General features: G+C 43.2%; 1 protein-coding gene across 1 annotated transcript in view; it reads left to right on the top strand.

The window, feature by feature from the left end:
• brsk2a (BR serine/threonine kinase 2a) overlaps positions 1-18372 on the top strand; it is a gene marked incomplete at its 3' end in the record, with an annotated part of 181912 nt that overhangs the window by 126312 nt on the left and 37228 nt on the right. The window contains exons 4-5 of the mRNA XM_080476205.1: positions 2728-2868; positions 15402-15518. Coding sequence (XP_080332331.1) covers positions 2728-2868; positions 15402-15518 — 258 coding nt within the window. The remainder of the gene's footprint in view (positions 1-2727; positions 2869-15401; positions 15519-18372) is intronic.

Here is an 18372-nt window from a genome sequence, read left to right as displayed (position 1 = left end):
CCAAAAAGTTCTGTTCTGACATGAAAATGTCTCGTAAACAAAGTGATCATGGAAGATACGCAATAGTTTAATGACAATCTTTTTTTTGTGTGTTTAATTTTCAAATTCTTATAAAGTCCAGTCAGGTGATCATGTTTTAGTTTGTTTTCTTTAGAATTTAATTCAAGAAGATGAGATATAGAAGTGATGATGTGTGTCGGTGCTGGAGATTAACGCCTCGGTGTTAAAAGAACAATAATCATACATTTGCACTTCAATAAGTCAAGAGGATGAGTTTAAGTAAAAGTCGAAATGTGAATACTTTTCCCAAAACAAGTAAGAAAACACATTACTGAGAAGAACTGTGTAGCATGCGCTTGAGCTAGTCTAGCAATGGTTCTATAAATTGTTATTATTGAGCTAATCAGAAGTCCTGGTTACAGCTCTTGGAGAGATGAAATGGACACCGAACATTACTTTTCAAATGGTACCAGTGTTATTGATTATTTACAGTGAACACAAAACAATTACACATACGGATAAACATGGATAGGAATGGCCATAAATAGACAAAATTACATGAATACCAACAATAACCCGGGTTCAAAAGTTCATAAGCGACAATTCATAAGCGACAATTCATACACCACACTTCATACACCATACTTCATACGGCCACACGGGTTTGGGGATTTGCATAATAGTTCAGAGGGGGAATAATTTGGGTTATGGAGATGATGTGTGTGGCATAGTGCAAAGGGGCCGCAGCGTAGTGAGGTGCGAGTCAAAGGGGTGTGGCCAAAGCCGCCTACCGCCCGACCAGAGCAGGTGGAGTTCAGGAATCGAGAGGTGGAGATCCTTGGGCTCAGGCTCGAGGCCTATCTATAGCTTGCCATCCAAGACTTTGGGACCTGGCCAACTCCGCTTTCTATCTCCGCATCGACACACTCGCCCGTACCAACTCGGCCATGATGATCGGCACCTATGACTTAACGATTAGTTACGAGCTGTTGCACGGTTGTTGTTGTGCTGGGAAGGTGAACCAGAACTTTTACACCTACCGGCTTCAAACTTCCTCCCGACGCTTAGCCACCGCACCTGTCAGCCATATTGAAACACGGGGCAATATAGAGCGCGATAGGTTGCAGCGGGTCACGTGGGCATGTCATCACTCTCGTGAGATTAAACACGGGAATGCAGCAGGTAATTAATTCCCACCCGTGTTACAACTGCATGTGATTTTTTCATTTAATTTAATTTTGTCAGGACAACAAGTTGTTTTAATTGTGTTTGCAGAATTATGTTAAGGTTTGTACTCATTGGTATATCTTCCAAAACCCATTGGAGGTTTTCCACGGTCGGCTTAATGTGTCTTTTCGCGGGTTGTTTAGTGAGCACATGCTCTGTGGCCAATTACGCTTACATTTTCCAACACCATGTGTTAATCAATAAAACTGAATAGACCCACACATCCAGAGGGAGAGAGAGACAGAGAGAGGGAGTATTTTACGAGCTGCCTGGATTTCAATTTGTCCTAGTTAAGATGGAGGGAGTTTGGGGAGAGGATATACGAGCAGTTCAGGTCGACTTTAAACCTTCAGATGAAGTTCCAGGCCCGGGCCAGCGGAGATTCATCTTGCCGCCATCCGGAGCTGGGGAGCGAAGAAACATCTCTCAAGCAATCACTCCTCCTTTCATATAATATATATATATATATATATATATATATATATATATATATATATATATATAATCCAAGGCTGCTTCTTCTTCTCCGTCTGAATGTTTCGTGTCGAGTGCAGAGACCACTTCCTTACAACCTGCCTATGAGGTCTTTACCAGTGTGGCCACAGTTACCTTGACAAAGTAATCCGATTACTGATTACTAATTACTCTTTTAAAAGCAACTGAGTTGCTTTACTGATTACTTGTTTTTAAAAGTAACTTTTTAGTTCCCCCCGACTTCCTGCTGATGCATATTTAACCTTTGACCTTTATTCTTTGTTGTATTTATATCTGATTCACGCTTTTATTATTAGATTTTTATTATAACTAGTATTTATTTACCCAGTGATGTAGTTGTAATCTGTTGTTGCACTATTTATCTATTTATGTATTTGGACTCCCTGCTCTCTGCTACATTTTAATTGAAAAGAAATTTGGTTCGGCTGTGACACCCATCCGGGGTGAAGTATGTCGGTAGACTGCCGAAAAGCTTCTGCACTGCTTGTGTGCTGCGCATGCGTGTTCCAGCTCGCTGATGACTATCAGTCATAATTTATTCATGTTTAGCACGTCGCCTCGCTACTGTGGGTGCTCGTTAACATGTCGGAGGGCGGAGTTACGTGATGCCCCTGAATGCATCACTCAAGGCTGTCAGCTCCTTCCAGTTAAAACCAGACCAACATGGCGGCTCGGACACAAACTTTGTCTTTTATTACTGAAATAGTTCAGAGAAATGTATTTCTGAAAACACTGGAAGCGAGAAATGAAAAACACAACAATGAAAAACTTTACATTTAAAGGTTATTATGGCGACTATTTTTACGGTCCGGCCAACCCCAGATGAAATTGGAGCGTACGTGGCCAGTGGAATAGACTGTTTGACACCCCTGGTACTACACAACCCGTCAGATTGTGATATACTGACTGACCCACCGAGTCTCAGTCGGACCAAAAAGACTCTGCTCATGTGTTTGTGTCTGTCCCTCGTCTTCTTCTGTTTAACTGACTTACCTTCCTGTGCAGGTACCTCGTGCTAGAACACGTGTCCGGTGGCGAACTCTTCGACTACTTGGTGAAGAAGGGCAGGTTAACGCCGAAAGAGGCCAGAAAGTTCTTCAGACAGATCATGTCAGCGCTGGATTTCTGCCACAGTCATTCAATATGGTAAGTGACCCCAGGTGTCCAGCAGGTGGAGACACTGAGAACAATGCGAAGGTGCCAAAATAATGCCAGACGATTCATTGGTGCGTCCCTAAATACAATTAAAAAAACTGGCTGCTACTTTGCAGGTTTTGTACCGATCATCTCCATGTCCTTATTATCACTTAATTTCTAAGAGAGTAAACTACCAATAAACAATCGTTCCCAGCAGCAAAAGGCAATTTGGTTGTTAAGCTGAACAAATAATGAGCTCGACGTAATGAATTCTGAAAGGATGCAGATTCTTCCTGAAGTGGATCCACAGTCGTATTTTCCAGTTTGTTTATTCCAGCCTTCTGAGTGCTGTTTAGTTTCCGGCCCACTGATTCAAAATGGAAATCACAGAAGTGAGAAAACTTGATATCGCTTTGTTCCGTCAAGTGTTTCGGAGTTCGTCTGACACGAGTACCGTCACAGTCACGTCCCATCAAACGGCGCTTCACTCTTTTATTATTCGCTTTAAAATAAAACACAAACAAACTGTAATGATTCATGATGAAGATTCTGGAACAACTTCAAAGTAGGTTTTTTTATGTACATTACTTTGCTCCAGCCTTCAACATCGAGTTTTGTTTTTTTTAAATATAAATGTGAGATGACGAAATGTTTAAGAGAACAAGTTTGCTTTTGCGCAGTATTTATCCTCGTGCTGTTAAACCACCGAGCTGAATGACTTCATGTTTTTATTTTTATCTCAACCACAAGTAGATGCTGTAAATATCACAAAAGCAAAAAACTTATTCACACCTCCCCCATCACAACAGAAAAAACAAGGCTCTCTAGATAATGTCACACAAAAAACTTTTTTAAACTAATATTATTTTTACAATACACATATTATATACTATACACAAGTTTTGTATATCCAGTTTATACGTGCACATCAAACATAAATGCAAACATACATACATATACATACACTAATGGAAAAAAAATACACATCAAATCAGTTAAAATAGTCGATGACTGTGTGCAGATCAGATTAGTCCAATTAGAGTAAAACATCCTGGGATTGACACTGAGAACACGCACTCACAGGGATTATTTGACATTCTTTTTCGCTGGTTTTATCTCTTCTTTCACTTTGTTCCCGTCTCTCCGTCTTCGCCGCTCAAATCCCCTCGCGGAAAAAAAATGATGCCTTGTAAATTTATCATGAGGGGGATTATATTTGGAAGTGTTGTGCACCGCTCCTCCTCATCTCAACCTCAATTAGGGGCAAACAAGACAGACGTCCGCCGCCCTTCTCACCTCTCCTCCATTCCCGCTAATGAGATCCCAGCATCCCCCTTAAATAAAAGAAAAGAAAAGAAAGAAAGAAAGAGGGTTCCTGCAATGTTTTCTTCCATTTCTGCTCGTCTGCACGGGGGAACGACACACAGGCCATTAGAAGTGCTGCTTCTTCTCTGTGACTCACCGTGCGGGGGGTGGGGGTGGTGGTGGGGTGGTGGTGGTGGGGGGGGGGGGGGGGGTTAACACATGCTCCTCTTTCTGTTCTGCACACCTCCCGTTTCTTCGCTTCCGTCCTCCGCCCACGTCCCGTCCCCAAATATCTCCCTCTAGCCAGATGGATGTGAGTCTGGGTATGAATGAAAGTTGGGGCGTCGAGGCAATGGGAGCCGATTGTGACTCAGAGTTTCTCTGGCTGAATGAGATTCTCCGATTCAGACGGTGAAACGATGCGTATGAAGGGAGACGGTTAAAAACGAGACATCGGAAAGATTGCTGGTGCAGGAAAAACACTTGTTTTTCCAAAAATCAAGCCATGTAACCAAGGGGACATCGTTTTGAGTGAAAACGCATCGTTTCAGAAAGTTTTCCTGTTTACACTGCAACATCTCAAAATCAGAACATATCATTTTTACATTAAATTTTTTTTTATTTCTCAAGACTATTTTTCAACGTGGCAAATGAAAATGCATTGTTTTTGTTTTTGTTTTCATGTTTACACGGTGTCATTTGCAAAAAACGATGAAATACTGAAAACAATGTAGTTTCCATGTTGGGCCACTAGTGGGCGCTGTTGTTTTTGTAATGGAATCACACACACACATGCTCGCAGAGAACAACAAGCCATGAACATTAACAACGGTAGAACACGGACGTTCTAGTGGGCAGATGACCAAGTTGGATTGTCAATACACTAAAACTAGAGCTACAATCGGTAGAGCACAGTACTTCGCCAACGCCACATTTGTTCACTGCTAGCATGTTAGCCATTAGCCTCATATCGATGCTAACTAGCCTGTCAAGTAGCTACATCACTGAGTGAAACACTGAGCAGGGAGCGTCTCCATGGCAACAGACGCCGATCTCCTTTGATCTCCTCCATGAGGTGCCTCTCTCATCCACTTTGTGTGGGACATTTTCTTCACAGTCTTTGGGGATTTATTTCAAAACAGTTAGTCGTTAACGTCCCAAAATCTAATCAACTGGTCCTTAGATGACGACAAATCATCCCTAAAGATTGAGTAATTTTTGTGGAAAGTTGGTAAAATACATACATACATACATACATACATACATACATACATACAAACCAATAAATAAATACTTGCAGACGAAAACATAATTTCATCAGCCAACTTTCATATAAATAAATACAATAAATACAATGCAGCCATAATAAGTCCCAGGAGAATATGGACTGGGAGTCATGACATTCTGGAGGAAAACATTGTTGTTGTTGTCTATTTACTGAGCACATGAAGAAGAACCACATACTACAACTGTGGCCAGCAGCAACATTTTCAAAAAGTTTTCAGCGGCTCTAACCACTGTTGTCGTGTAAACGGGCACAGAAAACGCAACACAACCTTTTTCGTTTTCGCTTGAAAGCCTGGCCGTGGAAACGGGGCCTAATAGGAAAACACACGAGGGTGCGACCCTCGCATAATGTCACGCTACTCTCCTGATCTGTGTGAAGCTTTCAGCTTTATTCCCGCCGCAGGGCTGCCAGAGGTCACGCTCTGCTCCCGAAAAACACTCCTGGAAACACTCGAAATTCAGTGTGTTGCTCGGAGTCTCGATTGCAGTGTTGGATGCCTGAAAAAGAAGCCTGATATTATCGCAGGCAGCTCCTAAGCACCTCCACCTGGAGGACTGCTAATAACAGTCAATCTCGGCATTTAACAAAACGCACAGTGAATACACTCCGGAGACGTCGGAGCGGCAGTTGGCCATAAGAGCAAACACCCACCAGAGACACGGAGAGCATGCAATAACTAAACTATATTTCCCTTGAACACATCAGAAGCAGTGTGTGTGTGTGTGTGTGTGTGTGTGTGTGTGTGTGTGTGTGTGTGTGTGTGTGTGTGTGTGTGTGTGTGTGTGTGTGTGTGTGTGTGTGTGTGTGTGTGTGTGTGTGTGTGTGTGTGTGTGTGTGTGTGTGTGTGTGTGTGTTACCCACAAGTGAACAACACAAACAGAAGTGAAATCCCTGAATGGCGAAGCGGAATGAAAGAGCACCATCTAATTGCCATTTAGCATTATCGCCACAGTCATTGTGCTCTGCTGCACTTGAACTCGCCACCAGAAGCCCTGCGTGCCCCGCGTCGCTCTGAATGCGTCTTATTTTCCAGTGCGTCCGGCGTCGGTTTCCACGGTGTCTCTGAGAGCAGACGGCGAGGAATCAATTGTGTTCTCTTGTACTCTTTTCATAGAGATAAACTGCACGGCCATGTGGTGGTGAGACTTTCTCTGATTCAGGTCTGCCTCCAGACTTTGCGCTTCCTCGCAGTGTAAAAAAACAAAACATGCATTTACATGAAATCTTCAGGGATGATTTGTCGTCATCTCAGGACCAATCGGCTGTCATACTAGTGATGCTAACTCGGTTCCGCAGGCAAATGTTGGGTTAGCGAAAGTCTTTGCTCTACCGAGTGTAGCTCTAGTTTTATTTTGTAATGGAAGAAACATTGTTCGCATTGTCCATTTACTGAGCATGTGCAGTACAACTAGTTGCTACGGCGGCGTTGCGCCTGTGTAGCGGCAGCGTTTCAGCGGTCGCTAAAAAAAGTTGCGTTCTCCCGATTCCCACAGAGATGGAGCATTTTTGAAAGGTTCCACCTTAGGACCGGTTCTTGTTTTCAGTGACGAACGTTTTTGGCTTGAGAACATTGTCGCGTGAACTGGCCCTCAAAGCCGTGCTGTCAAAGTTAGTTTGTACAAACACCCATAATGCAACAGCTTTAGAAGTTTCTATATTTTTTTATACTTTCACTGCATTTTGCACCAGAAGGTTTCATCAACATTCATTTTGAGATATAATTTTCGGTTGGAATTGTTTTGTTCATCACATATAAACTTTTAAAATGTAAATGTAAAGGTTGTTTTGGCACTACTTTACCGGTCTGGCCCACTGATCCTGAATGTGGCCACTCAACTAAAATGTGTTCGACGCCACCGAACTAAAGTCGTTTCTGCTGAAAAAACGAGCAAAACTTGAATATTTCTATGGCCTGTGGATTCTTAACCCGTTACCATGTGCGCGACACGCCGAGGTCTCCGTCGTACCTGTCCTCAGTAACGACTTCAAGTCACTCCAAGTGCAGGCGACTCATAAACGGCCACATAAAGTGACTCTTAACCGTCAAGCGATGCAGAGACTCCGCCTCGTAACGGCGCCGTGTCCGTGAGAAATGGCGGCGGAGTTTAATGTTCTCACGCACACGCTCCCGGTCATAACGCCGTGATGGGCTCATCATCGCTGCCACCTACACACAAGGCACCTGCTCCAAAAGAAGCATCAAACACACACATCAGTGGCATAATCACTCCTATCAACCACATTCCACCTTTTCTCCGTCCCTCCCTCACTCTGTCCCTCCCTCACTCTGTCCCTCCCTCACTCCGTCCCTCCCTCACTCTATCCCTCCCTCACTCCATCCCTCCGTCGGTAGCTGCTTCACATCCCACCACTCGGAGGGATTTGTGAAAAGGCAACGAGGAGACGTTGTTGTTTACGTGCCAACGTTTTCAAGAGAAAAACGCAACACTTGAAGCCAGAGTGCAACTTTTCGCTCAGTTTCCGTGAATACTGCACTCCACGGCCGTAGTAACGACTCCTTCTGCACATGCTCAGTAGACGGGCAATCAGAATAATGTTTTCCTCCATCGTGTCTTGACTCCCAGTCCATCTTCTCCTGGGACTTGGTAGTTTTATTTTGACAGTCACCGTAATAACAATCCAACTTGGTCTGTCCTCTAGAATGTCGGTGTTGTCCCGTTGTTAAAGGGCTCACATTATGCAAAATTTACTTTCTAAAGTTTTTCCATCAGTACTAATCGTCTCCATACCTGGAACGACGTCCCAGAAGTGAAGACAGTCTGTCCTCTCTCTCCCCGGCTTGTTTCAGGTTTTAAAAAGTGTGTTGCTCCAACCAGCCAATCAGAAATCAAACCCTATATAGTGTCATCGGGGGTTTAGCCAGTCACAATCAAAGTAGCCCCTCCCTTTGACTCCTCCCACAATTAGGCAGCTCTGCTCTGGCACATGGCACCACGAGAGGAAGTACTTCCTCCTCTTCCCAAGATGGAAACAAAAACATAAAAATGCTGCGTTTTCACTTGAAAACTTAAACGGGGCCTAAAGCACTTATTATATGAGAAAATAATTGTTACATGAGCTTACTTGTTGTTGTTGTTGTTGTTTTTTTAAATCATCTCCGCTTCATGTCATTCTGTCGACTCCTCTTCTGTGTCGTCGGCTCTTAAAAACAACGTTTTTAGTCATTCGACTCCAGATCCAGACTTCTGCGTGTCTCATTCTCCCGTCTGCACCGTCTCATGCCCTTGTGGCTGTTTGTGGTTTTGGTTTTTTAGAAGAGTTCCTCCCGATTACAGTCGATCCGCCCGCAGAAGGCTGCTGCCTCTAACCTGTCATCTCTGCTGCTGACGGCTGCCAACAGCACGGAATGGAAGTGGCTCACATTTGTCTGATAGTTTCTCTTCCTGTAGCTCCAGGTAAAGTGTGAGTGTGGGGAAGTTCATGTTAAGAGGAGGTAGAATGCTTAAAAAAAAAAAAAAAAAGATCGAATGAGAAAATGTGTCTCAAAAATAGAGCAGGGGATGGAAATGGAAGAAGTTGGTTGGGTTATCGGAGGAAATGGTAGAGCTAGTAAAAGATGGTTCCAGAAAGAAAAATAGAAAGTGTAGAGGGGGTGAAATTATTATATAGAAAAATAAACCATCCCAAATCTAATATTGAAAAAGAAGACGGCAGGTTTGTAGGGGTGAAAATGAGAGCAGTGTATTGCGAGGGCTTTTAATATCTTGGCCCCGCCTTCATGCTGATGCTCTTCTGGCAGATTGTCTGTTTGTTCTGCCCTGAAGGTCCGCTGCTCGTCCTCATCCTCAGTCAAACTCCTCTGGATTAAGGGCTGACGCCGGGTTTGCACACACAGATTTGACACAACAACATCAAGCTGTTTTGTTCATTACGAATCTGGTCGTCGTTGTAATCCCACTTCTTTGTCACTGCATTACACAGCGCGACGCATTAACGCCCCGGCGGAGCTCAAACCCCCCGGGGGAGGTAGATGGCGTCGCGCCAGACGACTCCAAGAAGAGAGGCGGTCTCCATGTCTGCTTTCCCGTTAATACTAATCTAGTTGTGACTCCATCAATCGAGCACAAGTTAGAGAGTGAACGATGTACTTGCTGTCATATCAGAATCGGCCAATCAGAGTCATTTAAAAAAAATTATTGATTTAAACATTTAAAAACTTTTTTTTAATCAAAATATATTTTAAAAAATGAAAAAAGAAAACATACAAGTGACCCGATATTAACAATTTAGGCTTATAAAGAAATAGTTTGATGAAATATGCCACTGAAATGCATTACTTATGTCTATTTTTACAGGATACAAAAACTGATATACTTTTTTTTTATATGTGTGATATATATCTATATCAGAAGATATAGATAGCAGCAATAGCAGCAATATGCAACATTATCGGTATTTGACAATCTTTTGATATTGGTGTATTCATAGTGTAAAGAGACAGTAAGAACGATTCTCCACAGGCTGACACCCTTCTTAAGTAACCCTAATCCTGCTTTCAATTGTCCAATCAGGACAGACCAGGTCAAAGCCTAAATCGAGTTTGAAACACATTAAATGAAATTTCACCAAATATTCAAAAATAACAACAACAAAAATTATTACACTAATTCTTAAGAATTATAATAATAATTCAAAAATATTCTTATTGATAATCCTAAAATAATTATAATGTTAGACAGAAATAAAGACATTTGAAAATCAAGTAAAAAAGAAAAATGTTGGGAACACTTGGGAATTATTTAAAAAAAAAATTGATATTTCAGAGAGTGGCTAATAATTATGACCTCGTATGTATGTATGTATGTATGTATGTATGTACTGAAGAGTGTCATCTACTATTTCTGTCGTCCAACTGTCATGATGAGGTCATTTTGTCATTTTGGGGGGATTTTGACAGTGAAAAATATCTCTAATGTGAAAAATATCAAGAAGTCTGACATGAAACCTTCCCAGCCTGTTCTCTAGAGGATGTTTATTGTTGGTTAGAATGTCGCAACCCAGCAAACATTGTGATAATCGTCGCTCATTACTTGCGCTACGTTTGAATTTGACGCCATTAGCACGAACCATTTCCTCGCTCTCATCCCTCATTGCTCTCGATACACGATTAACCCCATTGACTGGTGAACAGTTGTACTTTCAAGTGTATTCAGAAGATTGTCCTCTTTTGCTAATGCGATAGAATATTATCCTGGAGCGTCTCGAGCTGAAAGCACTTGGTTTCTTTCTAATTGGGTCAGCAGAAACCCCAAAAAGTTTGCGAGAGAAAAGGAAGGACAGAAAGCGGAAGATGACACAAGAGGTGCACCCGAGGCTGAACGGGAGACTTTTAACACGACTTCAGCTAAAAAATACTGCGTTTGCATTCAATGGAAAACAGGTCTTCTAGTTTCTGAGCATGTTAACGTGTCAAAAAGATCAATTTTCTCAATTTGTGTTTTTTTTTTTTTTCCTAGTTTGTAATTAGTGCCACATATCTTGTTGTGGTAGCCGAAGTAACGACGGGCAATATTTAAAAAAAACACGTACTGGAGACTTAAAGCAGTGAAACATGTCTTACAGAGACGTAAACCCCGAGAGGACAGGCTCATTACAGGCGCCTGTAAAACACAACATATCAGCAAGTTATGTGCAAAATGATCACAGGCAATTAAAACCTCGGCGTTGGATTGCAAGAAAATATGTCGCACAGCCTCCGGGGGAGGGGGGGGGGGGAATAGAACCTGCTCAGAACGCATGTGTATCTGGAGAAAAGCTGAGGTTCCGTTGGGCCGGAAAGAGGCTCCGGTCCAGCCAAACCACCAACACAATTGTAAAAATTAAAACGAAATCCTCAAGAGTAGCAGCCATGTTTAATTTTTTTTGTGTGAAAATATTCTTTATTTCCTTCAAAAGTAAAAATAGAATAAAATAAAAATAGTAGCAAAACTTCCAGTTCTCATTTTGAATGAAAAGTTATATCTGCCCCTTAGTGGCCTTTAAATACCTTCACAATGTTCAACATTCTAAATATATACATATTTACAGATATTTTTTAAGCATTCTATGTACAGTATTTACAATATACACACACAAAAAAGAAAGATAACCACCATTTTCATGTTTGCTAAAATCAAATATCTAATATGTTATATTATCTCATATCTTATATATATATATATATACGTTATTATCTATCATATATATTATTTTTCATACTTTTTTAACATGGCTGAAAAAATATATTGACATTTTCATCACGTATGCAGAAAAGAATAATTTCTAATGTCTTTATTTTACCGGTCCCGGGACTGTATGTGCCAAGTAAACAGTGAGGTACAAGTACAAGTATTTCACAGCTATATGTGATGGATGACAATAAACCATAAATACTGTCTCTCCGTAGGTATTTTTTTTATTTTTTATTATTCTACTCTGTTCCTTTCATGTGCTCCATATGGGACAAGCACAACACTAACGTTTATACTACATATTGCCCCGCGGGAACAACCTGCGCAAAAACACCCAAAACTGCTCTCATCGCATGTGGAATATTTCCCAAGACTTCTTTGACAAGACAGTGAAAAGAAAAAACATTGAAGCTGGCTGCGGATGTTGACTTTGTTCAACATAAGATATTCCTGCTGTGCGAGCGAGATTACAAAAGTGCAGCGTAACGTGTCAGAGAGGCAGTTTACTGTCCGATCCCAGATACCAAGGTCCTGACAAACACTAAACCGTCCACATGCAGTTTGTCCTCGGGACGCTGCCACTGGTTACATATGTGCCTTTTCCTTGTTTTGCTGATCAGATGCTTCACACTTCATTTTATGAAACAGTGCTTATGGATCTTTTAGGTTTGTACGTTTGCATAAGAAAACTGGGATGTATTTGTATTCGACTTTGTTGAAGCAATGAGGATTTTTTATTTAGAATTTTTTCCCCCTGCAGTGAGAACCAGAGTGAGCCGTGTCTTCGCACTTTTCAAACACAAATCAACAAGATCGTTCTAATTTACCATTCTCCCTCTCCCTCTCTCTCTCTCTCTCTCTCTCTCTCTCTCTCTCTCTCTCTCTCTCTCGGCCCCGTGGTCCGGTCCGTGTGCATCCAAAGTTATGGGATGACCTTCTGTCATGTTAAAATTCCACTCACTCGTCATTTTTATGGCGACAGATGCCGGCTTTATATTTCCTCGTAGTCCGTCCGTCTGTCACATTCTCGTTAACTGGATATCGCCTCGATGCCTCGCAGGAGTTTCCTTTAGATTCAGCTCAGATCTTCTTTTTTTTTCCCACTCAAAGATGAACTGATTAGATTTTCATGGCCAAAGGTCATTGTGACCTCATGCCAATATCGCGGGGAAGATTTGCCTCAAGGTCGGCACACGCCGGTTTAATGGCTGAAGAATCGCCACAACTTGGTTTTCGGGTCCCGAGGTTGAGTTGTGTGTGACCTTCAAGTGTACGCTTCATCCAATCTTCCAATCTTCATCCTTCTTTATTCATCATGATGTCGTGGGGCATCGAGGCCAATCGCAGCTGACAGAGGCGGGGTCCAACTTTGAGAGGTGATTTAGTATTGACTCCGAATCCTGTTTCCACGACAACGTCTCAAGCGAAAACGCATCGTTTCTGCATTTTTGTTTCAGAAAAGTTTGCATGTTTTGAGAATAATATTTGTTGACACGGAGATGGCAGAAACACTGAAAATGATGAAGTCAGCATGTTGGGCCACTAGTTGGTGCTGTTGCTTGTTTTTGTTAACCTTCGACAACGAAAGCTGAGCGACCAAGAAGGTTAGGTTTTCGGCTGTATTTATTTATTTATTTATCTATTGGTTTTTATATATGTAATTTACCAATTTTTTGCAAATAATACAAACCCAAATTGCATGAAATTTTCAGGGATGATTTGTCATCATCCAAGGACCAATCCATTAGATTCTGGGACATTAACAGCTAACCGCTTCCAAGTAAATCCCAAAAAACGACGGAAAAAATGAAAAATGTCCCATACAAAGCGGATGAGAGAGGCACCTCGTGGAGATCAAAGGAGATCAGTGTCTGTTGCCATGGAGACGCTCCCTGCTCAGTGTTTTACACAATGATGTAGCTACTTGACTTCCCTAGTTAGCATCGATATGAGCTAATGGCTAACATGCTAGCGATGCTAATGCTGTTCCGTAAACAAATTTGGCGTTGGCGAAGGACTGCGCTCTACCGAGTGTAGCTCTAGTTTTAGTAATGAAACCACACACACACGCCGGCAGGGAACAAAACGCTCTAACCATTAACAACAGGAGAAAACAGACATTCTATTGGACTAACGACCAAGTTGGACTGTTATTACGGTGACTGTCAAAATAAAAGTACCAAGTCCAAGGAGAACATGGACTGGGAGTCCCAACATTCTGAAGGCCGCCATTGTTGCCATCGTCTATTACTGTTTACTATGGTCATGGTACAAATGTGCAGTCGTAGCGTTTTTATAAAGTTGCCGTTTGCCCTGTCTGCACAGACAAAGAGTGGTAACACTTTCAAAAAGGTTTCTCGTCGGGCGCCATTTTCAGAAAGTTGCGTTGTCATGCCCTACCTCTAAATGTGACCGTACTTGGTAAGTGAGCAGGGAGAACATGCAGCCTCCACGTGTGACTGGAACCTCGGTGCGCTCTTTAAACGCCGGCATCCAACCGCAAGGCAGCGTTAATGGCGATTTTTCTGCCGTTCAAAAAATTTGAATTTTCAAAAAGAAACATTTGCTTATGAATGTATTAGACAACGAGGAGGATTAGACACTATAGTCTGTGGTGCTCAGCAGGTGAAGACATTTATAGACGCACTCGCCTCGGAGACATCGCAGCACTTTGTTGGTTAAAACTCTGCAGCTGCTGCCGACGTCTCGGTCGTGTGAAGTGGCGAAGGCTTTCGCTCGCGGACGAATGTTTTTCGATGCCGTCTGACTTTCATTTCAATTATAGCCGCGATCACAGAGACTGCCAGCGTGATAATACACCAACCGACAGCTAATCCCGGCGGACCGACGGCGAGCGTTACGCCAGCTGATGTCATCTGAGGTTAACTGTCCGTTTTGATGAGGCGCTCTTCAAAGCCCGACGGATCCAGCGATTGTTCTCTCCCCTCTTTCAATCATTAGCCTAAAAAGAAGATGAAAGTCTTGGTCATGACTTGCTGGCAGCCCCGCGGCGCTATAGCGCCGTCTCGATCCGGTGAGGAGATGAAGCCGGGACGAGACTGGCAAGCGAAAGGAAGACGAGAGCGTCGGATAGATTTCCACGTTTGCTGCGGCGCTTTGCTAGACCTCGGCAGGGCGCGAGGAAAAACGCTCTCGGCCCGATGAGGATGTTAAATACACAATAAAATGCTAACGCTGCTCCTCTTTGAACCCGATAATAAAAATGTCAATTTAACCTCTGACTCTGCAACAGTTCTAGGAAATGTATTCCTCTCAGTGGTCCGTTCAAGGCGGGAGATGACGCCCAGTGGATATTATCCCCCTCGCTGTGTTTAGCGGTAATGAATGGCGGCTAACGAGGGCCTCGGCGGCGGCGTGCTCCCCTTGACGCCCTCCGCTCAGCCGGTTGGCCGGTGGCTGTCTGGGAGATGAAGGCGGGGGGAGGGGAGGGAGGGGGAGAGGGGGGTGAGGGACGAAGAGGAAACCGAAGGAGAAAAGGACACAGCGGGGCGCCGTCACATATCGTAACAGCGGAGCAGCGGGGTGGTGGAGCCTCCTCGCTTCAGAATGGACAGATCAGAGGGAGCGGTGGAGCGGAGAGGTGGAGGGGCGGCGTGTTACACGTTGACGATGCTGCGCCGCGCCGCTGTTTGATAGACCCCGGTGGCGCGCCTCTTGTTTCACCTCAGTTGTACTTGTTCTTGTGATTTTTTTCATGTTTCATTAACCGCTCCATGTCTCCTCGTTCCTTCTCGCAGCCACAGGGATCTAAAGCCAGAGAACCTCCTGCTAGACGAAAAGAACAACATCAGGATAGCAGACTTCGGCATGGCCTCCCTTCAGGTCGGAGACAGTCTTTTGGAAACCAGCTGCGGGTGAGTGTCGAAAACATTCTGTCTGATAGTAAACACTGACGGCGCTGTTCGGTCCTGACCAGAGTCCGGTTCGTTCGGGTCCCGTCTGAAGACTACATATCGTGGTTGCTGATAGCTACCCATTAGCCACGAGCTAATTTGCCCCTTGAGTCACGAACCGGCTAAAGAGGCGGGATTTCTGCTTTCGGTCCGGACCAATCAGTGATCCGGATTTCTACTTCGTCGTGCTTTTCTTCCTCTCTGGTCAGTGTTGGTTTAAGGCGAGGGCGAGGGCGATGGCGATGGCGCCCCCAAACCATCAGCAGTTTTCCCTTAAATTCCATGGAGACAGAAACAAACCCCTACCCAACCCCCACCCCACCACCCCAAAACACAACGAGAGATTTCCACCCGCAAACGTCAAGTAAATGGTGCCTGAGGTGACTCGGAGAGGAATCGCTGGAATGTGAAAATACCAATATGCAAGAGGAGAAGCGCCAGCGACTGATCAGCAGGGCGATGAGTGGGTGGTTTGTTTTTTTAATCGTGCTTTTGTTGATCTCTTGAGGAGAGTCTCTCCAGGTCTGTGCTCTCTGGTTCTTGAGGCCACGGCCACACATTTACTGCTCTCCGTCTCCTCACGTCTCAATACAGGGTTTACGATCTCACAGTCACGACCGCGCCATCAATCCCAACACCGTGATCAATTTGCCGGCAGGAGAAAGTCTTTCAAAGCGGGACGCTCGCACTTCAAAGAAGACTGAAGTCTTCACACCGTGTGTGTGGGGGGGGGGGGGGCGTTTTTATTTAACCCCGAAGTGCAGTGAACACAACTCATATTTGTCAATAAAGGAGGAAGCCCGGTCGACGGCGTTTCATTTTCCCACACTGACTTCATGATGGAGAGACGACTGCGTATCGTTCTCCGACGACTCATTTCACTCGTCTGTGAAGTTCATGTTGAAAATGAGGCGTCAGCCAGAGCGGCCGTACATCAGCAGTGTTTTTATTGATTCCTTCTTTGTCGTTTTTTTTTTTTTTTCTCCCCTCCGCTTAATGAAGACACGTTTTTAGATCGTCCAATGGGAACGTTCAGCTGGACAAACTTTGATCGATGGGTCGAGTTCACCGATTGAAATGTTTCTTTGCAGTTTTCCACATGAAATGGTTAATTGTCATCTGAGGTTCATTAAAAGTTTAAACAAACAATATAGAACCAAAGAAAAGACGAATCTTCATTTCAAATTTTTACGAAAGAATTTGTCGCCCAAAAAAATGGTAAGAAAACATCTCCCTGCCTCTGGATGACATCGTCACCTGTACCTCAGTATTGCATAATTCACCCACCATATTGCGCAATACCACTTCAATCTGTGGCCAGTTAACTTTCTTCAAAATAAAAGTCCTTTTTTTTTTTTTTTTAATTAAAAGAACATGGATATTTAGCAATTAGTTAGCTTAGGGCATAGCTGCCTTTCAAAATAAAAGCCTAAACCTCCTACAAAATAAAAGTTTTGGTTTGTTAAAATGACACCTAAAACCTTAGAAATAAATATTTAGTGGTTTGCTAGATTGCAGCATAGCTGGCTTTCAAAATGAAAGCCCCACACTCCTTCAAAAATAAAAGTCCTTGTTTATTAAAAATGATACCTAAAACCTTAAAATTTATATTTAGGGGTTAGCTAGATTAGAGCTTGGCTGGCTTTCGAATTAAAATCCCACAACTTCTTCAAAATAAAAGTCCTTGTTTATAAAACCCTTCAAAATGTATATTTTTATCAATATCTAAATGGGCCAGAGGCCATAATTGGGCCGACCCCGATAGGCCAGAGTGCGAGGTCCCGACCAAGGCTGCTTGCAGCTTTAATTATCCTCAAGACTAAGACAATACCAGGTTTTTGTTTTTCTTCAGTGCCTGCCTCGATGACGCATCTTTTCACAATATTTTCCTTTCTGCATTTTGCCCTCGTAAACCAGCGAATACAGAAAGTCTTCAAAATAACTCCTGAAGCCCTTCCAGTCTTGTAAAGCATCATTTCACGGCCACTCAGGTGTGTTTCTGAGTCGTGGTTCAAATCAGCAGCTCCTCTTTGTGAATAGCAAATTCAAAAAGTTTGAGTAATTCTTAAAATTCAAGGTAGCTCTACAACCTGGCTCCAATCTTCTTTTATCGATCGGACTTCAGGTTTTTTTTTCTCACTTTTGGCTCCAATTAGCACTTGTTGGAGCCGTTAGCTCCAGTTTTCTGGCGGCACTGTGAATGTTGAACAGTTCAAGGACGACTTGTTGGTGCGTTAAAAAGTCTTTACACTTATTTAAACCCATTTTATGACCGGATAACTTGAATTCACATAATATCACATATACATTTTCTTGCGATTGTTGACCACTCGCTATAAACCGACGATATATTGATTTCTGCTTTAGAGCTGTCCGGGGCTCTCCTGGCGTTCTGCAGGACCGCCCGCCATCACTTAAATATATACACACATATTTCAGAAAATGTTCATAAAATGTTATTATACGGTGATTATAAACAGGACGGGATGTTCTTTGCTTGCGATATGGATTACATCCTTTGAAAAATATTTAGGCATGACACTCTGGGTTTGAATGAGAGATAAAGAGAGAGACCCGGAGACATCTGTCCGGAGCTCGGATTGATTCCGTCCAGATTAAACCTCCAAATCAGCTGCAGCTGGAATTACAAACAGCCGCATGCAGGCGCTTCCGGCCCGGCTATTTCACCCCCAACCTCCGAGACCCTTTGTCCTCTGCTGATTTTGGAACGACACTCCCTCCCTCCCTTTCTGATGATGCACGTTGCACGCTCGCTCTCGCCATGTGCACGCACAAGCTGGCGGTCGAAACTGTT

This window comes from Lipophrys pholis (genome assembly GCF_963383615.2).
Source record: "Lipophrys pholis genome assembly, chromosome: 11".
Taxonomy (NCBI): Eukaryota; Metazoa; Chordata; class Actinopteri; order Blenniiformes; family Blenniidae; genus Lipophrys; species Lipophrys pholis.
The sequence above is the reverse complement of the archived record's forward strand: the minus strand, read 5'-3'. Positions and strand labels throughout refer to the sequence as shown.